Source organism: Gymnodraco acuticeps, unplaced genomic scaffold, assembly GCF_902827175.1.
Source record: "Gymnodraco acuticeps unplaced genomic scaffold, fGymAcu1.1, whole genome shotgun sequence".
NCBI classification, from domain to species: Eukaryota; Metazoa; Chordata; class Actinopteri; order Perciformes; family Bathydraconidae; genus Gymnodraco; species Gymnodraco acuticeps.
Window position 1 is genome coordinate 645896 of NW_022990397.1, and position 26772 is coordinate 672667.

Genomic DNA, 26772 nt, shown 5'->3' on the forward strand with positions numbered 1-26772 from the left:
CCCACACAGACCGAGCAACACTCAGACGCCCATTCATCATCTCTGTCTCTGCTGACCTGACAGGAAGTGGGTCCCTCCTCTCTGTCTGACTCATCCCCCTCCTCAAACAACAACTCTGACTCACCAGCTCACCTTTTTTACAAAGATGACTCTCTGTACTAAGCATCCTATCACACTCAAACTGTACTCTCATACATCAGTCTAGCCTTACATTTGTAACTTGTCTTTTATTTTAGAATAACTGATTTCTATGACATGAAATCAGTCTGATTTGCTGCTAGTATTTCTAAATGCCCAACCGGCACAAAGTTACTTTTAATGGCATTTTCAATGGCAAAGTAATATTTGAGCATCAGTAATCCAGACTTTGTGGAATATGTACAGAATTACACAACCGTAAAGAAACATATATTGCAATATGTTGTCTTTTGTCTAAAGACAACGTGAGCATTTACATCATAGTGTCAAAGTATTCCAAACTACTCACATACACTTGCTACAATCAAGGAGTTGCCTTTCAGAAATCGTGTCGTTAACATGGCGTGCTCTCCGTTGTCCTACGACCTCATCATTCCAGCTACTGACTATTATTTTGCGTTATAGAATCACATATACCGTTGCCGATATGCCATCCAAACTTTAAAGGAGAATATTGTAAAAGTTTGGCAAATATACATGAAAAACACGTATTGTTTTAAATAGCTGACTTCCAGGGGGGCGGGGCGAATGAATCCACATTTGAAATATGTCAGCAATGATAAGAGCAATAGCATGATTGAAGCAAGAAGTATAAGCAAGTTTTTTTGTGCTAAATGTTTGCGTAAAGGCCTCATTGAGCCAATCATAGGGCCTCATAATTAATCTGTATTCTGTTTGCACTGTGAACCATTTTTAGATTCATCACGCCACAGTCTTTCTTTTTAAGTGCTACAGATGCTAAAAATCTGGTTTATTTATCATATTATCCCACAAATATGAACCACTTGCTGTCTTATCGCCTCCAGCTGTTTCTTTTGCATGTGCAATTGGAATAAACAAATTGTACACGGTTTATAACTATTTCACTCTGAGCTCGGCTCTAGTTTCAAATCGCAGCGACTTCAGAGCGCGTTGGCAGTGAGGACGCTGTGACACTAGCTCATCTGTACGTCGAGGCTTATTTAGCCTGCTGAGAGTGAGAGCCCGCCGCTCGCATTAGATTCTGTCTCGTGCAAAGTGGGGATGATTAGATAAAGTGTGTGTGGTGGAGTGGAGCCCTTTTTCACTTTACAGTAGCAGTGCCTGTGAATGAATGGAGAGAAGAGAGGCTCCACTTTCTGACAATAACACAGAAATCTCCGTCCAGAGGATATTGAATGCACCTGGGGACTGAGGCCTCAATTACTGCCTTAATTAATCCACAGCAGTTAATGCACTACACTACCAGACACTACCAGACACTAGCTGTTACAATACATTTGAAAATAAACATCAATATATGGTAAACGTACTGCCTGAATTTGACTGTGACATGTCTCCATGCTTTAATGTTCAAAAAGCCCTTTATTTGTCTCATTTGTGCTGCAGCACCTCTTTTCACCCTCTGTCTGAAACCAGAGCCCAGTCTGCTCTGATTGTGATTGGTCAACCGCTTGGAGTTGTACCGTCTCTGAGCCTCGGAGCTGGCCAATAGAAGCGCAAGTGTTACATAGTGATGTCACTATGCCCAGGAAGTAAACACAGGGATTTTTGCCTTTGCAGACCATTTACATGCACACAAACCAATAGAACACACTTCAGGGAAGAGAACAGCTCAGATAATCTGAATAAAACCTCTTTAAGTAAAAAAAAAACATCTTACTGATTTTTTTTAATTGTGTTTATTCGCGTTGTATTTCATAATGATTAGATAGCGTTTCATTGTAACAAATATACTTGTACAGTTACTTTGATTCTTAGATTGTAGTGTTTTTCCGACACTGCGGTTTCTTACTTGGTAAATTGGCGTTGGAGGAGGGACTAACACCTGAGTGCTGAAGCGAGTTAAAGACAAAGCAGTGGATTTAAAGGGAGCGGGTCGCGGAGAAGAAATACAATAAAACACAATTCAATCCGTTTTGAATCCCCTCCCCGACTGTAGCGTCCGCTCTGTCTGCACTTCATTCTGTCATAACACAATAACCAGAGCTCTGATGTCTTAAAAGGCATCGCAGGAGCATGGAGGTGCTTGAGGAGAAAATTGCAGCAGCAGCTCACAGCGGCTGGAGTGAAATACCATTTTGTCTCACTCAAGATGGATCCCACAGTGAGATTTCAGAGGACCAGTACAGAATCAAAATGGAGAAGCAGGAAGGGAGGAGAGTGGACAGCTTTAGAGGATTCTTTGTTGTTGTTGTTGCTTTGTTTTCTATGATGTGTTTCAAAGGGTTTTTACCTTTTACAGATATGGTGTTATTTATTGGTAATATATTTATAGTGGTCTGATCTCACACTGTTATATTTACTGGTTCAAAATGTATTTTTTGGGTAAATTAAAACACTTTTAGAGCTTGAAATGAATAAACAGAATACATAGCTTTGGAGGATTTGGCAACCATTTTTTTTACGCACAAAGTAAGATCATATTTCTACAGTGTAGACGCAAAATAAGACATTTGCAATATCACATGTCAGCTTTGGAGGATTTTTGCTGTTGTTGCTGCTCCGTAATATGTTGTTTAAAAGGTTTTTACCTTTTTCAGATATGGTGTTATTCATTGGAAAGCTATTTCTCGAATGTATTTTTTCGGGTTCTGCTCACACTGCTATGTTTACCGGATTTAGAGCGTAAAATAAACACTTAGTTGTCTGAAGTCATGGAGTTTATACAGAATTATTTTGGCAACCAGAGCTGCTGTTTTTTTCCCCGTTGAATCAACAAAAACATTTCTACAGTGCAGCCACAAGATTAAACATTTACAATAAAACACGTTGACAGCTTTGGAGTGTTTTAGTTGTTGTGGCTGCTTGGTCATTTGTGTTTTTTCTGGGTTTTTACCTTTTCCAGCCATTTCTGGTCTATATATAGTGGTTTGGATCAAAATGTACAAAATAACAAGCATTCATATCCAACACTGAAATGTGAAAAATAAACAAAATAAAGAATAATCTCTCTTTTCTGTGCGAAAAAAAAAGAACCAGGGATAAATAATTAAGCAATGATTAAAAACAGTTTCTGCATCTGGCCCTCTGAACCTCTTCCTCCTTCCAATTGTCTCACACGCTGGCATGCATGCATGGCTGCCGGCTTATACACACACACACACACACACACACACACACACACACACACACACACACACACACACACACACACACACACACACACACACACCCTCTCTTTATAGATTGCTGGTTGCCCATCTCACAGCCCTGTATATAAACCAGTGAAACCCCTTCAGGACATCAAATCCGTGGAATCTGTTGTCGGTTCTATCTAGGTCAATGCTTACAATAGCTGTGCAATTTTTCTCCTCCCGCCCTCTCTCCATATCCCCCCACCCTCGATCCCCCCTCTCCCGTTTGCTTAACCCCACAAGGTTGATTTTCCTTTGCATGTATAATCATCCAAAAATGCATGCAGAATTTAAGCATATTAAACATGCTTTGCTTCCATATTAGTCTCAAGTGGAATATTAAAACTTGTAGCTGTGGTGTAGAAGCTAATGTTTGAAATTACATTTAGGTTGTTTCTCATTAATATTTGTTCAGCTAATTGGTTTGGATGGTGCAGTTATGCTGTGTGGTAATTGAAACACTGCAGGATGAAATGCAGAGGAAACCCTTTGTAAAGCAGTTATAGCAGTTGTTTGCCCTCTGATCTATAGGGGATGGTGTTATGTGACCTGAGGCATGTGGCGTCTAATTTGTTAACCCGCACAGAAAATAAAGAAACCTCTGCACCTGCTCGTCTATGCATTTTTCATAAGATCTTGAGATGTCAATTTGAGAGGCCATTTTGAGAAAAAAAACAAGACAATAAATATTCCAACAGCACCAGAAACAGAAAGAAGCACAAATTCAAAATGCAGAAAATGTTCTCTTGTGATTTTATCATAAATCAAAAAAGCATATCTCACTGTACATGAGAAAAACTCTCAGCCCCCCATATTCAGATTAAATCAATTAGCTGGTGTTAATCTGCTTCAGCTTCCACACATCATTCCTTTGTTCTTCTAGTTTTGGATACATCTCTGACATGACATGTTTTCAGGCACAGGTAAAGTAATGGTAGCAATACTACAATGTACAAGTAATACCTAAAATATACTTTAAGTACCAAAAGTGAAAGTAATATTAGTATTTAGTTCCTCTACTGTCACATGTCTCCATGCTTTAATGTTCAAAAAGCTCTTTGTTTGTCTCATACTGCCTGTGCTGCAGCACCTCTTTTCACCCTCTGTCTGAAACCAGAGCCCAGTCTGCTCTGATTGGTTAGCTGGCCGGCTCTGGTGTGATTGGTCTACCGCTTAGAGATGTCACGCCCCTTATCCTATCACATACATTGTGTTGGAGCGCTATCCAATAGAAGCGCAAGTGTCACAGTGATGTCATTATGTTCCGGAAGAAAACAGAGGAGTCCAATTGAGGCGTTTCAGGCAGGGGGGCATCTTACGTTTTTCTTAATGGTTTTTTTGTATGCTGCATAAACAAGCAAATTCCTTGTATGTGAAAATGAACACAGCAATACACCTGACTCTGATTCTGAACCTCTTCTGGACGCCCTCAGTTATCAGTTACAGGGTTCTCCGTCCTCATGCCTTCTTAAGCTTCCTCTGTCTTAGCGTGCCCACCACTGTGCAGTGAAGACAATCTCCTGTAAATTGCTTTTTCGATCAGTTTTGACATCAATCTGCTCCCTTGGGACTGTGGGCATTCATGTGATGGTGGAGAGGAAGGTTTCTCTCCTTATGGATGTTGACAACCCCACTCAGCCTGGTTTGATCTGCAGCATTAACATAATATTACCCCACATAGTGAAGTGGCAGTGACAGCCAGAGAGGGATCGGCTCTGTGCACTAGGCATTGGCGCCACTGAGGTTACCACAACGGCAAGAGACGAGACAATAGAGGCTGTTAGAGGGCAGACATTTATAGGATTACAACAAGGACAGTTTGTGCAATTATGCAATTCATGGATCCCTCTTCTCTGGGTGATTTCAACACAATCATTTACATTAGCACAAAAACATTGGTGAGGCTAGCTGCTCTAAACGTGTCAGTCTCACTCTTTAAGTTGAAACAGTTGGCATTTCTGACTTTTCAGTTCATGAGAATAATGTGTTTGGTTGAGAAATCAATGCTAGAATTGGGCGGGATGACCAGCGAGCATGTAGCTGGACTTCCATGTTCTAGATCTCAGAGAGTGTATCTCCAACTACATCCCACAAGACCTTTGCAGCCAGACATAGAGAGTGTAGAAGGGTGCGTGCTTCCCCACAACCATGCCATCTTTATGACTCTAGAAGCGATGATTATCTCATGTAGAAATATAAAATAACTTCTAAAGGCTTTGTGCGCTGTGAAACTGAACACCCTGTGGAGAAAGAAATCCTTCTGTTGTGGCGGGCTGGATAAATGCTTTATAGTGTAACAAGTTGTTTTGATCCTACATTACAATCACACGACTGCTGCCTCATGTGTTTCCTCTCGCTCTGCTTTTGTCTTTCCCAGGGCAAAGATATCTCATCACATCCACAGGAGCCTTGTATATTCTGGACGTCCTGCCTGAGGATGGGCTGAATAACTACCGCTGCACGACCCGCCACCGCTACACCGGCGAGACGCGCCAGAGCAACAGCGCCCGTCTCATCGTGTCAGGTCAGGACTTCATTCAGACTGGGATCAGTTTTATTGCAATAACATACAGGACAACAGTATTGAAATCTTACTGTAGATAATGCCATAGATTCTCCTCACATAGATGTTAACAATTCATTAAAGAAACCCTTGACTTTAAGACGATGGAACAGGAAGTGCTCAGTCAGTTCTGCGTTTTTGGACTCATCCAACTTTATTAACCCTATACTCTCTCTCAACTCAGTGGACATTTGTAAACACCAGTTAAAGACACATCTTTTTACATTTGCTTTTTATTAGCGACCCCCCACTTGAAATGTTCTTTTAGTCTTTATTATTTACCTACCTTTAGATTGTTTTATTTATTTTATAGGTGTTATTTCTGTTGTACCTATATGTTCACTTGTTTTATGGGGTTTTATATTTTATATTGTTGCATCGACTCAGTTGTCTTGTGTCTTATCTGTCAGAGAGAAATGTATTTCATTTCTTATCATACATTTGACCTCCTTGTGTCTATCTGATAACATTTTATATTTTGCTGCATGTACCTTTTTAAAGTTCTTAACAAATAATCTGAGGGGAATTTCTTGTTGTTTGTTTTTACCTTGTGATGTGTCATTTTGTAAAGCACTTTGATCTGCACGAGTTGTATGAAAAGTGCTATATAAATAAAGCTTTATTATTTACTCCCAGACCCCACCAATGCTGAGCCGGGCATCCTGGATGGCTTTGACCACAGAGAGGTGACGATCAATCACCGGGTGGAGCTGCCCTGTAAGGCCTCAGGGTACCCAACGCCCAAATACCGCTGGCTGAAGGACAACAGCCCTCTGGAGCCCGACAACCGCTTCAGACAGACCATCACCGGGCTGCTGATCGAGAGCACGCAGCCTAGTGACTCCGGGACGTACGTCTGTGAAGTGTGGAACAGCTACGGCAACGCTGAGGTCATGGGGCGCCTGTACATCAAACGTAAGCATATATACATATTTGCATACATATTTTTATATATATTTGTTTTTGTATTCGGGATTGTGAGAAACGGTTTTTCGATCTCTCTGTCTGTACACACAAACTGAAAGATTGACAATAAAGTTGACTTTGACTTGAAATGTTTGGCATTTTTGCTTAACTTAAAGATGCCGCATTGTTTTTCCAGAGCCCCTGAAGGCGGTGGTCAGCCCCCGGAAGGTGAAAGGCAGCGTGGGTAGCAAGGTGTCTCTGTCCTGCAGCGTGAGCGGATCAGACGAGTACGAGCTGTCGTGGTACCGCAACGGGGAGATCATCTACCCCGGCAACAACGTGCGCTTCACCGGGCTCAACCGGGAGAGCCTCATCATGGAGGGCATGTCCAAGAGCGACGGGGGGGCGTACCAGTGCTTCGCCAGGAAAGGCAAGATGTCTGCACAGGACTTCGTGCAAGTCATCCTCGAAGGTCAGCACGGTACTTACAGCAGGGTTGGGAGGGTTACCTTAAAAATGTATTCAGCAATCTAATCTAGTATGACGATGAATCACAATCACACTAAAGTAAGAATCATAACAAAAGTAATGTAATCTGATTACTTTCTGTTACTTCTGGATTACCTCAATTTCAAATGCAAGGCAAACAAATCCAAGATAAAAAGAATATCAATACGATGTTTTTTACTTAGGTGTATAATGTAAGACAACACCACAATGTAACCTAAGAAAATAATATAGGATACAAAATGATATGTATAGTTGTATAGTTAAGAAGTGCTATTTTTGTTTAATACATGAATGAAAAGCAAACAGTCTTTTTGTGTATTAAATCAGGTGTCAATCAACTGCATTTAAAAAAGGATATTTAAAAAATAGAAGAATGTGTTATGTTGTGGGAACTTTGAATAGTGAACAAAGCAGATCTAGTCCAAACTGAATATTTTACTGTATATTATTCCAGCAGTTTACAACAAGAACACTAGTACACTGGGAATCATGCACTCCACAACTCGTATTCATTTCATCAATCAACTAACCTGGAAAAACACAGAGCAGGATACTTCCTTGCACTTCAAAATAAAAGCATTTCCTGTCAACATTTCAAAGTAAAACAGAATGATTACCCTTATATTTAGAGCTAAATCATGTAACAATATGCTTCAACATTTCTCCTGTAACTAATGTCAGTAAGCAAATAAACTCATGTTTGCAGAGCAGTCTGAGCAGAAGAACTGTAGCAGCTGTGAGTGAGCAGAAACAGATTCAAGAGATCGATACGGGGTTTTTGTGTTAAGGGCGTCCTCCTGCGACTCTCCACCATTAGACACACACACACACGCACACGCACACGCACACACACACACACACACACACACACACACACACACACACACACACACACACACACACACACCACACACACACACACACACACACACACACACACACACACACACACACACACACACACACACACACACACACACACAACACACACACACACACACACACACACACACACACACACACACACACACACACACACACACACACACAAATCCAATAGCTCACATTGGCAGCGTTGCTCAGGCAACTGTATCCTATGGTCTGGGAGCTGTAGAAAGGAGATATTGATAATCAAATCAATCTTTATTTGTGTAGCCCAATATCACAAAACACGTGGGCTTTACAGATTAAAATAAATAACATTGTAAATGATGGAGTTACAGTAAAATGAAAATACAAGATAGTGTATGTAATACAAATAGAAATAGAAAATAAATTAAGATAACAAAAAAACATTCAAATTATTCAAATGAAGTACCATCCAAATCAAATGAAATCATATCTATAATCATGTGGAACAGATCCAGATGATCAGAGAGCAGCAGCAGGCAGACATACTGTACACGTTTCAGAAGCAAATGGAAAGGGTCACTGTCATTCACAAAACAAGTGTTTTTTGTTTTATTTCACGGATTGACCCCTTACAGTAACTACAGTTAATACGGGTGATTCATCTGGAAACCACAAATTAATCACACTACCAAGTGTGAGCCAAAGTTGCTCCCGCTCCACCAGCAAGGGATGTTTACCATGAAATGCATGGGAGTTAAAAAAAGACCAAACAAAAATGAGGAATCAGCACAAGAGTATTACACTGTGTCGGATTTCATGCCAATCATTCAGAAATCATGTATAATAAAGTAAAAAACCCACCAGTTAGTTATTCATCTCCTGATTACAACACCCTTCTTTCATTAACTCCCCCCAAAAAACAAGTACAAGGATTTTAAACTTGTGATTAATCGTTACTAATCGAAAAAATTGCTTGACTTTACCTTTTTGAGCCAACTTGATGGACTATGAGGGGGCAACACTACAGTTTAACATCTTCATTCACTCTCCGGTCCCCCCCCCCCCCGGGTGTAGATGGTACTCCAAAGATCCTGGCCTCGTTCAGCGAGAAGGTGGTGAACCCCAACGAGCCCGTCTTCCTGGTCTGCAACGTGAAGGGCACGCCTCCCCCCCGCTGCACCTGGTCTCTGGACGACGACCCCGTCATCAAGGACTCCCACCACCACCTGGGCCACTACGAGACCCACGAGGGCCACGTGGTCAGCCAGCTGAACGTCACGCACACCCAGGTGCAGGACGGGGGGGTGTACCGGTGCACGTGCAGCAACTCGGCCGGGCTCGTGTACCACCAGGCTCGAATAAACGTAAGAGGTGCTTGTCAAATCAGCTCCTCCAAGAACAACAATACACATACCTGTCTGTCTCTCTGTGTGTTTGTCTGTGTCTGTCTGTCCAGCTGTCTGTCTGGTGCTTTCAGGAAATGAGTGCTGGTTTTTGTCTGAAATTAAAAAGGGTGTTAGGAATTTTATATTTAAAACACAAAAGGCGCGATTGTCACTCCCGTGATTCAGGGCAGGCAGTTGCGAGCTAGCTAACAAGCTAACAGGCTAGTGACATTCATTTGTGTGCGCCATACGGATAGGAGCACAGTTTTAGTCAGAGCTACAAGAAAATCATCAGTCGTCTGTTTATATCTTATCATGTTTTGTACGCTTTTTCTCACTTTAACTTCTTAAATCCATATTTTTAAGGATAACCAAATGTTATTACAGTCACCTAGAGGGGCATATGAATATCTCTACAATACAATAGTTGACCCATGATGGGCAGAACGACACTGTCATCTTTAAAGCTGGCAAATTAAAAAGGCCTTACGTTCTTGTTTTGAGTAGATTTGACCACGAAATCAAGTGATAAATGTCTTTACTATTAACTTCCTAATCACATTTACACCGATTGATTTTGCCTTAATCTTATTTTTTGGAATCGAACTTTTTCCCCTCCGAGTGATCACTTCCTACATGCCTGTATTTTTAGGTCAAATGAATTCCCCCGGCTTGCTGCACATATCTGGATATTGGGTTTCCAAAATGGGCTGGTTTCGAAATAGCCGGAAGAAAAAGATATGACTTTCTATTTGCATGAATGCATTTATCTGCGGATGTGTGTGTGTGTTTCGTTCTGCGTGTGTTTACTCAAGCAGCCCATTCACGATCTGATGTTAAAGCGATTACTCTATTTCCATTTTATGAGGCGCAGAATGCAGATTACAGTGATGTGGGTAAACAGCAGGAGCAGCGTTATCTAAATGTTTTCCTGCAGACGGCGAGCACACTTTAATCACTTTACCGCCTTCTGCTCACAGTTAAGCCTAACATCTTGTTTAAAAGAGTTTATTTTGCGTGTATTAATATTTTAGTGGCAGGTTTAATACGTGAAGCTGTAGAGGGAAATGTTCTGTTTCATGTTTTGTGTCTAGCAGTTGTTTAAATTCATTTTGGAAAGTATTTTATTTACAAAAACACCAAAAATAAAGCCAATGTGATTCGATTCACCTTCCACCGAATGTCTTTATAGAGGATCTTTTCCCCTTCTCTGTCCCTCTTTTAGGCCGAGCCAACATCCGCCCGATGAAAAACATCACGGCGATCGCTGGACGAGACGCGTTCATTCACTGCCGTGTGATTGGCTACCCTTACTACTCTATAAAGTGGTACAAGAACTCTGCACTGCTGCCGTTCAACCACCGGCAGCGAGCGTTCGAGAACAACGGCACGCTGAAGCTGACCAACGTGCAGCAAGTGGACGCCGGCGAGTACAACTGCAAAGTGATGGTCCAACCCAACAAGATGGACTCCCAGAGCGTGCACCTGTGCGTCAGAGGTCAGTACCATGCAGCTAAATATGATCCACACCCCTGAGATCAGGTTCGGAGCGTAATCGATCAGAAAACACCTCACTACTCTAGTGATACATGTATATCAGTTAACAAAAGTACAACACAGCCACCCTGGCACCTAATGTCATACATACAATACTCTGTAAAGGTGTGGGTGTGAATTCATCCTGGCCCAATCAGAAAGACAAGTTAAACAAAGTTAATAGACTACACAGGCTAAACAAACAAGTCAGAGGGTTAACCAAAGTTAGCAGATAATAGTACGAAACTCTGACAAAGATTCAGCCTCTGGAATGACCATCATCCACGGCCTACATTACATTTAGCTGACGCTTTTATCCAAACGACTTACAATAAGTGCGTTCGACCAACAAGATACAAACTTGAAGAAAACAGAATCATATAAGTACATCAGGCTTCATAGAGCCAAACATTTAAAGTGCTACTCAACTGGCTTTAGATAAGCCAGTCCTTTATTAGTATAAAAGTGCTTTGTTAGTAATTCTATCGCTCGAAGTGGAGTCGAAAGAGATGAGTTTTCACTCTGCGCCGGAAGATGTGTAAGCTATCTGCTGTCCTGATGTCAATGGGGAGCTCATTCCACCATCTTGGAGCCAGGATAGCAAACCCACGTGTTTTTGCTGATGGGAACTTTGGTCCCCCTCGCAGCGAGGGTGCAGCGAGCTGTTTGGCTGATGCAGATAGGCTCCGTCTGAAGGTGTGTGTCAGGATTTGAGGGTCGGACCAATCGGGATCCTCTAAGCTTCAAGTGGGCGGGACAACGCAGCACAATGGCAACTAAGGGGCAGCACAGCTAACAATCATACAGAAACTCACAGGACTGTTAGTGGAGGCTGCGGCTGTAACAGTAACTATGAGTGTTAAATAAATGTTGTGAGTAAAAAGTGTAATATTTGCCTCTGACATGTGTAGAAGCATAAACTTGCATACAATGGAATCACTCAAGTGAAGTACAATTGTGTCAAAATAGTACTGAGTTACTTTCCAACACTGCTTACTACATCAATCTACTGTTTTATCCACTCATCCAAACCCCTGATGACAGGAATAGCGCTTATCCAGAGTGTGTTCAGAGTCAAACTGTATGCATAATACAACAACACGGTAATACAATTAGATCTATTCAAACAGATTGCTCTACATTCAGAGGGAAATCTCCAGCTGTGTGTGAGTGTCCAGTGAGTTCAACTAACAGTGAAATCAGCAGCACTTTAGCACCTTATTTAATTCACAACAAAGTGGAGATAATGGACTCCGGGGATCCCCAAAGACACTTGCGCATTTTAAGGATGAGCAGAGTAAATTAACAAATGCACTCGCTCTCTATAGCACCGCTGGGAAGTGTTGCTTTATATCATGGCACTCTCTTCAGCCCTCCCCCTCTGTTCCCCTCCCTCCAGTGGAAAGTGTAATATAGCATACTGTACAGGGGGAGGGGAGGGGGCCCTAATGGGGAAGCCCTTTTTAAGTATTACCTTTTACAGATGTAAGATCAGTCACTGTGTAATATCACTGCTACAGCCTTCATTACTCTGTAACTGGGAATTAGCAGATTCATTTACTACGTAGATCAACAGCTGCCCACCTTTGTGTGAGGGTCTTTTTATTTATATCTATTTACAATAACTAGTTACCTTTACAACAATTTGATCTTATCTGAGTATCACAATATAAAAGTAACCCGATTACTTTCTGTTAAAATCTGAGCTGACAGAAAATGCTCCGTTTTAGTTTAATACATATAGTTAATCTCACACACACTATTTTATAACATATAGGTTCACCTGCTGAATTAAAAACAGAACAAATGAACCAAAGAAAGTGAAAACCATAAAGCAGATTCAGGCAGTAGGCGTATAGATTCGCACTTAAAGTATTAGCCTTCAGAACAGAACAGCTTACAGAGGACAAATAAAACCCTTTTACAACACACATTATATGCCCTTTTTAGTTTTTTACTAACATTGGAATCTGCAGGTGATTCCCCGTTTTTAGAAATGTAGCAGTAAACTGATTACATCTTTTGAACATAACAGTAAGGGATTACAGGTATATTTTTTGCATCCTGATTACATAATCCCGTTACTCTTTTAAACCTGCTCACGACTTTGATCTCTGTGTCTCCTCCTCTCTGTCAGTCCCTCCCTACATCCAGCCCTTTGAGTTCCAGCGCTTCACCATCGGGCAGCGCGTCTTCATCCCCTGCGTGGTCATGTCGGGCGACCGCCCTCTGGACATCACCTGGCAGAAGGACGGGCGTCCCATCCCCATCAGCTTGGGCGTAACCGTGGACAACATCGACTTCACCAGCTCGCTGCGCATCTCCAACCTGACGCCCGACCACAACGGCAACTACACCTGCGTCGCCCGCAACGAGGCGGCTGCCGTGGAGCACCAGAGTCAGCTCATTGTGAGAGGTGAGAAGGGAACACAGGGACAGATTTTGGAATTGGTTTGGGATCGGGTCTAAATATCTACTGGAACCTAGTGGACTTCTATCATTTGTTGTATGTGAGCAGGTTTTTTTATTTGAAGTAATCCCTGAAATGCCAAACCTTACTTATCACTTCCTGTTTGGCTGAAGGTAGAATGGACTAATGTTGTGTGACTGGTATGAACATCTGCACACAAAGACTATAATACATACAACTAAAACATGTGTCAACAGTGTGGGGAAAGTCACTTTTGAAATCTAGGTTGCAGATTACTACAGTAGAAATTGGGTGATTTCAATTATTTGAGGAAGTTACTTAAAGTCATGTTAGTAGATTAAACAGATATTTTTAACTTGGCAGGGCCTACACATTTAAGTTAATCCAGGAAGTGTAAAGGCTCTCAAAACTGATTAGTGTAAAACTTTTATTAAAATGATCTCTGTGTAACTTGATTTGAACAGAGAAAAAAGTATTCGGGTCAAATAAGTTTGCAAAGTTGTTAACGTGTGTGTGTGTGTGTGTGTGTGTGTGTGTGTGTGTGTGTGTGTGTGTGTGTGTGTGTGTGTGTGTGTGTGTGTGTGTGTGTGTGTGTGTAGTTCCCCCTCAGTTTGTGGTGCAGCCTGAGGATCAGGACGGGATCTACGGGAAGACTGTGACTCTGAACTGCTCGGCTGAAGGATACCCTCCACCCACCATCGTATGGGAACACTCCAAAGGTACATCCAACACAGCACGCATTATACCTACTGCAAGCAAACCTGCAGATACATAGGAAGTATCATTTGAAATTAAGTCACAAAAAAGTATTGCTATAGGTGAGCTTTTGCTTAGTAGTGTGTGCAGCTGCCTGGACCACACATTGGTCTCAGGTTGTGTTTCATAATGTGTATGAAGGCGAGTGCAGTAGTAGTGCTTTTGCAGGTGAGTGTTTTCCATTTGCTTCATCCAGAGCCTGATATGTGTGTGATGCACGGACGTAAAAACACACAAACACACGGCCATCTGCTCTGTATACATGGTTCTGGGGGCTTGCAGGGTTTCCACCTGCACCATTAGAGAATCATCAGAGAGTGAGAGACAGAAAGACAGATGGAGCGTTAGCAGACGGACAGACAGGCAGCAGGTGAGTGGAGCCACTTGAGCAGGGCGGATGAAGAGGGGCCCCAGGTGTTGCTCCATCATCCATATAACCAGGGATGAAAGCTTCCGCAGCAGAAGGACAACAACCAATGAGGAGTGGTGCGTGAGTTTGCGTGTTTGTGTGTGTGAGTGTGCGTGGCCCCATGATCAAAGGAATGATGTCTGTTTTTCACTCTTTGAATGGATGTGTGTGTGCGGGCGTGCATGAGAGACAGGCCTGATGCTTGATTAGTACTGTCTGACCAGTCCTGATCAGTACAGAGGGATTAGTCGCCTCATTGCAGTGTGTGTGTGTGAGCGTGTGTGTGAGCGTGTGTGTGTTTACTCAATCCTAGCGTTAAAAACAAGCTTTAGCTATCCAGCAGGAAGTGGTTCAGTTGGCCAGGCTGAAGGTTCGTTTTTGGCTCAGTTTCATTAGGCCTTCATCAATAAATCCATCAAAAATACTTTTTGAATCCCAAACGATGAAGACTCAGGCTCATGATGAAGATATGAAGAAGACTCAGGCTCATGATGAAGACATGATGAAGACTCAGGCTCATGATGAAGACATGAGGAATACTCAGGCTCATGATGAAGACATGATGAATACTCAGGCTCATGATGAAGACATGATGAAGACTCAGGCTCATGATGAAGACATGATGAAGACTCAGGCTCATGATGAAGACATGAGGAATACTCAGGCTCATGATGAAGACATGATGAAGACTCAGGCTCATGATGAAGACATGATGAAGACTCAGGCTCATGATGAAGACATGATGAAGACTCAGGCTCATGATGAAGACATGATGAAGACTCAGGCTCATGATGAAGACATGATGAAGACTCAGGCTCATGATGAAGACATGATGAAGACTCAGGCTCATGATGAAGATATGAAGAAGACTCAGGCTCATGATGAAGACATGAGGAAGACTCATATATCCTGGTGCAGCTTTTTTCCTAAAGCCCATTAAACTACACTCGATGTATTCCGTCTGACTCTTAGCTAACGCCTATGTCGAGAGGGGGGAGGGGGGGAGACACGGCTTGTATCTCCTTCTCCGTTTATCCAACATCCTCTGTGTCCTTCTCTAGATTTCAGTGGGGATAGTCGTTATGCTGACCACCATGCTAGCTGGCTTTAGTGTGATCAGCTGTCCCTGGTGTAAACAACGCAGACATGCCGTTTTAGTGGCGTAGATGCACAACACTAGCAACTCAAAAACAACAAACTAAATATCTCTAGAAGAAAGTTTAGAGAGGGCACAGCTTGATTAGTTGTTAATAGAAATGACTAACAGAAAAATAACAAGTAAGATCAAAACAGAAAGCTATTGTGAAAATATTGAAAATCTAGCAGGAGCAACTGCAGCAGGCAGCACGCACAGTTGGCGCATGCTGCAGCAGTCACATATTCTTACCACATTGTATTCACATCTCTCCTGGTGACTTGTAATATGTCGTGCAGGAAATCAGTCAGAGCACAGAGGCAATGAACATCCCCCCATCCTCTTCCAACAGAAATCCTATCCAGGGAAGGTGGCTTGGGAAGCTATCGTGTAATTTGTGTGCAGTTTGTCCAGAGAATGGCTGTCTGGCATGATTTCACTAGCTAAGCGCCAGATGAGTGTCTCTGGGAGATATGGAGCAGTAAGTAAAGGTCAACCACTATTAGCATAACGACTAGCACCATTTGGATATGCAAAATCCATAATTCAAGGAAGAACACACACATCTCTCTCTCGCTCTGTTTCTCTCCAGGGGAGCAGGAACAAAGTCACCACTTGACCCTTTGCTTGCCACGGCCACTTGACTGCATTTTAATTAAAAAGCAAAAACCCACAGCGCACTAAATAGCCTAATCTCTACACGCTAACTTTAACACAAGCTAATGCAGCGTCTGGCTCAGTTCACACATGTGTTTAATACTACATGAGCGAGGTGCAGTACAGTGCTTTATCTCTATAGGAGCAGACATTTGCTTTCATTGTCACTGACATTTCCTATAGATTTAAATGCCACCATTGCAGAATGAGACACTGTATTGTTTGACAATAGAACAAGAGTGATGATATCATTCTCTATTAAAAAGATAGGTATTAATTACACGCAGGCAGAAGGCCAGAATATGTCAGAGATGTCCAGTCAATTCTTTCACAGATGCTTCAGTGATGGATATCAAGTGTCAGTCCTATTGGGCTATGGAGAATTGGGAAACTATATGTGCAGAGTAACTCCATCCATCCATCTATCCATCTTCTCCCGCTTATCCGTGGTCGGGTCGCGGGGGTAGCAGTTCCAGCAGAGAGCCCCAAACTTTCTTTTCCCTGGTGACATCAACCAGCTCTGACTGGGGGATCCCAAGGCGCTCCCAGGCTAGCGTAGAGATATAACCCCTCCACCTGGTCCTAGGTCTACCCCTTGGTCTCTTCCCAGCTGGACGTGCCTGGAACACCTCCCTAGGGAGGCGCCCAGGTGGCATCCTAACTAGGTGCCCGAACCACCTCAACTGGCTCCTTTCGACGCGAAGGAGGAGCGGCTCAACTCCGAGTCCCTCCCGGATGACCGAACTTCTCACCTTATCCCTAAGGGAGACACCAGCCACCCTGCGGAGAAAACCCATCTCGGCCGCTGGTATCCGCAGAGTAACTCAAACCAGAAAAATAGGAGATACCGGGTCTCACGCTTAAAGACAATTTGAGCTAAATACCAGGTCATGAGTGTGTTAGAGTGTTGGATCTGACCAAAAGTGATGTTTATGTCTGAATTCTGAGGAAAAAGTCTGAATTCTGAGATTAAAGTCAGTGGTCAAATCACAAACACTTTTCCCACTGTCTTCAGTGATGGTAATAGATTGTTAAATGTCTGTTTCCCTGTATCTTGTCTTCATATTTGTCCTTGTTGCTGTTGTAAATGGAGCTGCTGTGATGCAAGCAACTTGATCTGACAATGAAGTATTATCGTCATCATATCCAGGCCTTAAGGAGATTAGTCTGTCCTCGTCCAAGGCCATATAGGCAGTCGTTATAACACAAATAAGAATAAACCCAGACACACAGGGATAAATGGTCAAAATAAATACCGACTCGCCACATCTCTGAGGCTCTCAGTGCTGAAGGCCAGCAGCAACGAGAGGCCTCTGTGCTCTCTGCGTGGTGTTCCTCTGCACCAATCTGCTGTCTTGTTGAACATGAGCATTATGTCTGTAGTGATTGCATCACAGCAGCAGCTCGGCCTGTTTCCCTGTGCTCAGCAGCTGCTTGGCGGTTTAAGGATTTAGGCCTGGTGTTAAGAAACATGTTTACAATCCTCGCTTAATCTGACGGGCTTTGTCATAAAATCTGTAAACACAGACGCATGGTCAAATGAATGTACACACAAACACACACTGCTTACCCGCAAGCACTGTATACCGTGTTAGTGTTATACATAGTTTTTATCTACTGAAAATTACGGATTTATATAGACTGGTATAAGAATGAGTCTTAGAAATCTGAAAATGTGTTTTTACCACTTCCTGTTCCATATTCTCTATGGCTTCTTTTATGTCTTTGATTAACACAAGCTGAAGAGATTGATATGCTGAATTTCCTGCTGAACGAAATGTGTCGGCATCATAAAGGCATTTGCCACATATCTCATTTTTTGCAGTATTACAAAATCCCATTGCTTGCTAAAATATGTCATCACTGCACCACTCAACATAGGCTGTACGGACTTTATCAAGACTTCGATAGTATACTCTGTTTAAATACTTATTCTGTCATTATTTATGTTAAAAATGTTTTGTTTCTTGCTTCTGTCCCAGGTGCGGGTGTCCCTCAGTTCCAGCCCATCCCTCTGAACAGCGGCTCTCGAGTGACGCTGCTGAGCAACGGCTCTCTGCTGATCAAACACGTGCTGGAGGACGACAGCGGCTTCTACCTGTGTAAGGTCAGCAACGACGTGGGAGCTGATGTCAGCAAGTCCATGTACCTCACCGTCAAAAGTAAGAGCCCGATCAATAACAGCTGATGGGAAGTAATCATTGTGTATTTTAATGTCTGGGGGTTGGTGCAGCGCGCGAGTAGTTTACAGATATCTGTACTCCTCGTAAAGTTGATCGGCCCGAGATTGAAAAGTCGAGAAGGAAGCGAGATGCACATCAGCATATTCAACACACAAGCTGTGCAAATGTGGAACATACTGAGTTTGAGAGGTACAGATTCTGGCACAGTCTGTCTTACTTTCACTGACCTAAATATATTGTGATGAACCATTTACTTGGTGAAATGTTCTCTGCTTTTAAGCTCCTGGATCTTTAATACCACCTCTTAAAATGGTGGCATTTTAAGAGGTCACCTGAAAGACCTCCATTGGACTCCTTTGTTTACTTACGGAACATAGTTACATCACTTTGTAACATTCCAACTCCGTCTATTGATAGCGCTCCAACACATTGTACATGATAGGCTGGACATCTCTAAGTGGTTGACCAATTACAACAAAGCCAGCCAGCTAACCAATCAGAGCAGACTGGACTCTGGTTTCAGACAGAGGGTGAAAAGAGGTGCTGCAGCACAGGCAGTATGAGAAAGTAAAGAGCTTTTTGAACATGGAAACATGTAGAGACACAAAATACTAATTTGCCATGTTTTTTTTTTTGTACCTACAGTAGGCAGCTGACATATAACTACAATTAATGACTCGGTTGTTTTATTTCATACCTCGTTTGTTTGTAGGAACATCAGATACCCATATGAATGTGCACAAGCTTTAACATATGTATTCATAATGTCCCCTTAAAGGAGACCTATCATGCTATATTTAAATGATATAGTGTATGACCATACCTATATAAGGTATATTTATACATTTTATTTTTCAAAATACCAAACAGATCATTTTTTAGCCATGCCTCGTTTCGCTCATTTTCGCTCTTTTCCAAGCCTGTCTTTGAAAATTCTGAGCAGCAGCTGACCACGCCCCCCTGCAGAAGAGCGGGGCATGAGTCGGTGAGAGTCACGTTAACATGCTTGCTGTGATTACGAGTGTGGAATAAACATGTCATCTCAGAGCAATGCATGTGTTCAAGCGTATTATCAATTTGATCCAGAGACTGACCCTGAAGCAGCGGAGGTTTTGGTGGAGGTGCAAAGATCTCGGTTGCAGCAGGACGTTTCTGAATGGTAAGTTGACAAGCTGTTGTTCCTATTTATTTTACTCTGTTACGATGATTGCTACTTATACCGTTCATATTTTGGCTAATTAGCAAGAATGCTATGTGTACAGTTTATAACTTAGAGCTTGTAACGCAAAAACAGCGATACATATATATATTTATAAAGGGAGACATTCATATTTTCAGCATATATACAATGGCCTCATTGCGTTTATTAATAGTTTACAGCCCTTTTCTTCCAACATCGTGCAACAACCGTTGGAAAGTTCAATAACTTAGGGTGATAAAAAGTATAACTCCAACAACACCTCAGTTGTCAGCAGTGTGTGTAGTTTCATGTGTTTTTAAAAGCTCAGTTATTGACTTCTTTCTACAGGTGTACATGTGCAAATTGCGCCACGATGCCTTCTGAACCGGAGAATGTGTGCTGCATAGAGATACCACAGGTAACATTTTTGATAGCTTCACTAAGTTGTCTGTTTAGAGAATGCATTTTTAACATGTCATTCAATATGTTTATCACACTAGGTGTCAAGACGGATGCAGGAACTTGAGGACTCTGTAACCTGTATGGTGGACCATCCTGGATTGGAGCCTGTGTGCCTGAATGTGTTCTCCCTGCAGAATGCATTGAATATTTACAGAGCTGAACATGGTGGACTACAGTTGAGGCAAATAGAGCAGTGAGTGGTTTGTTTCTTTTGACTGAAATTGTAAAACGAATGCTAATATTGTTCATGGAAATAAATACTGGTGTATATGGCTTTATGCAATCTTTCATTGTACATGTACTATTATATATATATATATATATATTATTACACAGCAATGGCATAACACACCCATGTGTACGACAAAAAAAGTCCACACACAACCTTATGCTTTTGAAATCAGAATATTCTTTACCCATCCAAACATGAATAATCACGACACATTTGATATCAACTCTGAACTTTATTGTCAAAATCAACGGTTCTTTGAACCCATAAAAAAAAATTAAATGTACTTGTATTTTGTATAAATTACACTAAATATATTTTTTAATGATTTCAGGCGTCACAGGTATCTAGCCTACAGAAGCTTTGTGAGCTGGTGCTGGGGCTTCCTTGGACGCAGGATCAGAGTGGTGATTCCGGCCTGCGTTGTCCTCAAGGAGGCAGGAGTTTCCTGATCCGCAAAATGTCGATGTTGGGTTCAGACAGCAGCCAAATTGAACCGTGTAGCATACCCGGCGATGACCTCGTCCCTGTCAGGTCGCTCATAATGGTGCAGGGTCCACAAAGACTTGGTCGAAGATGAGGTCCATCAAGTTGGCCACGTAGCCTGTGCAATGTTAAAAAAAAAGCACAACAAAAAATGTGGTTTAGATTAGTATATGCATGTAAAAAACTGAAAGTTCTTTCTAATTTTATATTTGTAAATAGTTGTATAATAAATATTTTAAACACTTACGGAATGTGGGGTCAGTCTTTACTGGTTTTGCTCTGCATTCTCCCTTCCTGGCCTTTGGGAACTGCAGTTTATACAGAGGGTTTCCAGTGGATGTTGGCTTGTGCACGCTCAGCGTTTTCATTGTAGTGCAGGGCTGCCAGGTACAGTCTTTCATTTCCGCCATGATACAAAAAAATGTAAATAATAGCAAAGGATGTACAAATTGTCACTAATTAGTAAGTATGTGAGGTGCTGGCCTGTAAAGAAGAAAACATAGTTAGAACAAAATCATCTCAATTTAGTATTCAGGATGAGAAAATACTATTTGGATAAATATAGTCTGAAATCCCAAAAGATGGGGCTTAAAACTCTCTATTTAGCAAAGCTCTTTGCTTAGCCTTTTCCAATCTGAGTTAGTTTTGAACCGTAACGTGCATGCTGTGTTTCTGACTCAATACAGATGATGTGTTGGAGAGGGGCTGAGCTCAGTAGACTGACTGTAATGAGTGCTAGCCACTAATTAGCCTGTTGCTAGGTAAGGCCTTGTCAACAACAACATACCAACGGGGCTTTAGCTCCGTTTTACTCGTGGTGTGTGTCCGTCCCCCCTCGCATACATACACACAGTGTTGTATCCTCACACACCCCCATTTATATTCATGTGCGCAAACAATTAAACACACAAAAGCTTTTACATATAACGCTGCAAAAAACGGCATGTCTCATTAGCGTAGCGTAGCTTACAGATCGATGATATCTGATCGTTCTTAGAGACTACAATCACAAAAGCTTTTACATATAACGCTGCAAAAAACGGCATGTCTCATTAGCGTAGCGTAGCTTAGCTTACAGATCGATGATATCTGATCGTTCTTACAGACTACAATCACAAAAGTCTTTACATATAACGCTGCAAAAAACGGCACTTACCTACAGAAGATTACGTTTGTTATTATAACTTACTCAATATGATTTTAGAGGATACAAAATACTAATAAATAGGAGAATAAATACTTGTGTTATCGGCTAGGGCGTGGCTTTACAGCCTTCACACAGATCGCCATTACGGCAGTATGACTGAACATGTTAGCAAATGCCTGATAATTAAAATAAAAGACAAACAAAGACTGCGGAGCGTACAATATAAAATGTTATAAAAACATATAAACACCTAACCGATTACTATTTGGGTTTGAGGCGACATTGATACGGCGAAGCTACATGCTACATGCTACATACTACAAGCTAGAGATAGCTTTATCAGGAAAAACACCGCTAAATAAAAACTTACAGCTTCATAATTGGATGTGTCCTCACTGGCCTGCTCCCGGATGGTTGGTATTGATCCCGGGTTTAGCATTAGCTTGGAGGCATATCCGTGTTGGACTTGAGAGAAGTTCATAAACACCTCCCGGATGGTTGGTATTGATCCCGGCAATGCACGTGGCCGTGGCTCATTCCCCTGATAGGTGGAGAGTTGACCAATAAGCGGAGCACGTCTCTTTGTGACGTAGGAAAGTGTTGAAATCTGGATCCGTTTTTTTCAGATCCGTTTCAGCCACTTTTTTAGAGATTTGGCGAAGGAGGAAAATAGAGAGGGTTGTGTTTTCTGACACTTGGTGAGTTCCCTGGAACACCGGGGACATATATTCATGTATAAAAGACGTCCAAAGGTGCATTTTGCATGATAGGTCCCCTTTAAAGGAAAGTATTAAAGGGTTTATGAAACTGACTTATTCATGAGTGAGATGACAACAAATAAACAAACAGTGTAGGACAGAAAAGTGGAAACGCATCCCTATTCAGACTGCTTATTGTCCCGTTACTCAGTGTGTTTTTGTGTCAGTTGTAGGCATGTAATTGTCCCTGACTGAAGGTCTCCTGCCTCTAGTGAGCATTAGCATGTAGCTCCCCTATAGCGCTACGAGTGTCTCCCTATGTTCATGGCTCTTGCGAGAGGGGCTTATTCTCCCTGAGCTACTATTTTCAAACTGGAGCACGAGGAGCCCCGCTGACAGGCACACCTCTCTCTATCCCTTCTTCTTCTTCTTCTGTCTCTCTTTACCAGCCTAAAGGCTCATGTAGAACCCAACTGTGTTAAACATGCACAGAACCTGACATTTACAAGGGACACACACTTCAAAGTGATGGGGTGGAAAGTAGCTAACTGTCCCTGACTTCTGACCTTTCTGTAAAAAAAAGGAATCCAACACAAAATAGATTCCTTCTAGAGAAATGTGCACTTGTTATCATTAATATCAGCTGGCATGCCGTGGATATCCATGTGTCACTGTAATTAAGCCTCGCAGTGTACGAGGATGGGAGCTGTGTGAAGCCGTCCGTGCTGCAGCTCCAGAGAAAAACACACTCGCTGTGTTTTCATAGGTCAGTCTGCTGACTGTGGCTCCCAGTTGCTATGCAGCGAGTTGACCTATGGCTGTGCTAACCTTTTTTTCTTCCATTTTCCACCAAGCGAGAGCAAACACTGAGGCTGCAGCTACACAACACTCCACTCTCAGCAGCATATCCAACTCCAACATGTTTTATTCATTCTTTATTTTCTTTATCTTTATTCTTTATTTTATCATACGAACATAGCTACAGTGTAGTTATGCCGATGAAAATCTCAGGTCACAGGCTCCTCCAACAGAGCAACACAACAAAACAGATAAACAGAAACATATAGTGCAAGTAAATAGTAAATACAAAAATAAAAATAGTTTAGGCGGAGGCGTGTGGCACAGTGGTCTAGTGCGTTGGTGTTGGGATCAGGAGAGCACAGGTTCAAACCCCACTGCAGTCAGCATGTCATTGTGTCCCTGGGACACTTCACCCCAAAGTGCTCCTGTGGGGATTGCCCACAGTGTTGAGTATGTAAGTCGCTTTGGATAAAAGCGTCTAACAAGTGACATGTCATGTAATGTTTAAAAAAAGTGAAATAGTGCAATAAGAGTCTATATGCAAGTTATTGGAATATGATATATTAGAGAAATAGACAAATAACTACTAAGTAGCAGATGAATGTTATGGATGTTGTTTCAGCAGTTCAGGTGTTTAGCAGTCTTATTGCCTTTGGGATGAAACTCTGAGTCTGGTGCTTTTAGTCCGGATGCTGCGGTACCGCCTTCCAGATGTGTGCAGACAGAACAGTTTGTGGCTGGGGGTGTTGGGGGTCTTTTATAATATAATTATTTATATTTTAAATAATTTATCATTCCAACTAAAGAAAAGTACAAACATGCAAAGTCTTGTGTAATACAGTGTGTTTTAGCTTATATATCTGGGCTGTTAAAGAGGACAGTTCCTGCTCATGTTCAGGTTCATATTAGTATGTTGTGCCTCTACTGTAACATGTGATGTAGCATGGACACATGTATTTGTCTCATACTGCCTTTGCTGCAGCACCTGTTTTCACCCTCTGTCTGAAAAAACTAATACTTCAGACTCACCAAAACTGGTTTGGTGCAGAATCTCTTGAAAAACTCTAACCGTAATCATTTAATATATTATTTTTCAATGATAATAAGAAAACAAATGAAAATGATCAACTCTCCTGTATCGTATCTTTTCCAAATGGTGCAACCCTAACAGATACTGAAGCTAAGACTGTGGTTTCACTAAATATGGATGAAAAACATGCGAGTCTCTTTCTACACTCTGCCCATTTACTCCTGAATTAAGTGTCTCTTGCAGTGTCATTTCAAACCTCTCAGTCACTTATAACTCGGTTAGCATTGACGTGTCATCTTCACAGCTGGAATAACTCACATTACAGGAAACTGCTGCGAGTTATTTGGGCCTATGATAAACCTGTGTGCTGCCATTGGCTGCTCGGTCATGACCGCACATGCTGGCTCAGCCACACGCTTGTCACTCATCAACAGATCACATTTCATGCCCTTTAAACCCCAAACTGTACTCGTACACTCAAGACGCTTTCTGTAAAAGTGTACTTACTCGCATGACTGGTTTGAAAAGGAGAGACCATTACTGTGCACACCATCATGTCCATTTCTCTTTCTGTGTGTGTGTGTGTGTGTGTGTGTGTGTGTGTGTGTGTGTGTGTGTGTGTGTGTGTGTGTGTGTGTGTGTGTGTGTGTGTGTGCGCACATGTTAGGAGACGCTGGAACTCTTCAGTGCATTTCAGCCTCATTTAAATCCGTCAATACTTCAATTAGAAGCCGGCGAAAAGGCTCAAGGGAAGAGCAGTCGGCGTGTTTCTCTGCTTTATTTGCACTCTCTGGCCGTCTTTGTTTCCAGCAATGTGAGGAAGATTAAAAAGATTACACATTATCTGTTTCATTTTATAGTCTTGTTCGTTTGCCTGCAGCTGTGTGTGCCCTCCAAGTGCCTCCAAGCGCCATAAACAATAAAAATAACAAAAATATGTTAGTTGCAACCATAGGCTTCTACAAATGAGTAGCTGCTTTTGTTTACCGCCCGGACATGCTATCGTGCTAACTAGCTCCCTGAAAGCGGGTGACTCCACTGTAGCAATAGCCTGCATGTGTTCTACAACATACCGTGCAATGGCTTTATCGACTTTTCCCTGGCCAGCAGTCAGTCCCTTGGTTAAAATCCAGCCGCTGTTGCTTAGGTGGAGGTGGAGTGGCGTCGGCTGAGTCTCTGTGGTCTTAGCTACTAGCTTCGTCCCAGCATGTTGTTTTTGCAGATGTTTTAAGAGATTTGAATGACTGGTTTGGGCAGTAGATAGGATCTTTGACCCGCCAAGACACAACTTACATTTAACTAAAACGTTCTTTTCTTTGTGCTCGACAAAAGTGAAATAGTGAGAATATCTCCAGGTGGAGAAACTAGACTTGAGCTCCGCCGCCGCCATGATAGTCTTGTTAGTAAACAACACAAACACGCCCACAGCCCGTCTCCGCATGTGACACAGGAAGTATCTAAGTACATTTACTCAAGTACAGTTCTCATCTCTGTTCGCCTGGCTGTTGACTATATAAAAAAAACTAACGGAGTAACGCACCATGTAGTAACGGTAACTGAGTTACTGAATTTAAAAAGTAATGCGTTAGAGTACTAGTTACTGCCAAAAAATAACGGCGTTACTTTGTAACGCGTTAGTCCCAACACTGGTTGCAACCATAGGCTTCTACAAATGAGTAGCTGCTTTTGTTTACCGCTGTTATGGGCTGAAAAATGACTGTAACGATTAATTGAGAGTCAAATTGTTTCAGATGAATTTTGCCTCCCTCTTTAATCGTCTTATTATTTTAGCTGCCACGCAGACAGTTCACAACTAAGATCATTAGGTAACGTGGCTTTGAAAAGTACCCGTTTGCATATAAAAGATGTTTTTGAAGCCACCAACAGCTCAATTTCAGACCAAAAATCACCCATAATGCATGTCTCTGAAAAAAACCCATTTTTGTAAGATTGAAGCATCCTCCACACATGCTCACTTCCTGTCTGCAGCTTTCTGTCTTTGTTCCCCTTACCTCTCCCTCCCTCTCTCACCCCACAGCTTTCTCTTTCTCCCTTGTCTCCCCTCTACCCACTCACACTTTCTCCTCTACCCTTTTTATTAC

General features: G+C 42.1%; 1 protein-coding gene across 1 annotated transcript in view; it reads left to right on the forward strand.

The window, feature by feature from the left end:
• Nucleotides 1-26772, forward strand: part of dscamb (Down syndrome cell adhesion molecule b) — a 178907-nt gene that overhangs the window by 102046 nt on the left and 50089 nt on the right. The window contains 8 exon segments of the mRNA XM_034224586.1: nt 5692-5838; nt 6514-6792; nt 6980-7255; nt 9220-9516; nt 10756-11028; nt 13204-13482; nt 14097-14216; nt 18437-18616. Coding sequence (XP_034080477.1) covers nt 5692-5838; nt 6514-6792; nt 6980-7255; nt 9220-9516; nt 10756-11028; nt 13204-13482; nt 14097-14216; nt 18437-18616 — 1851 coding nt within the window.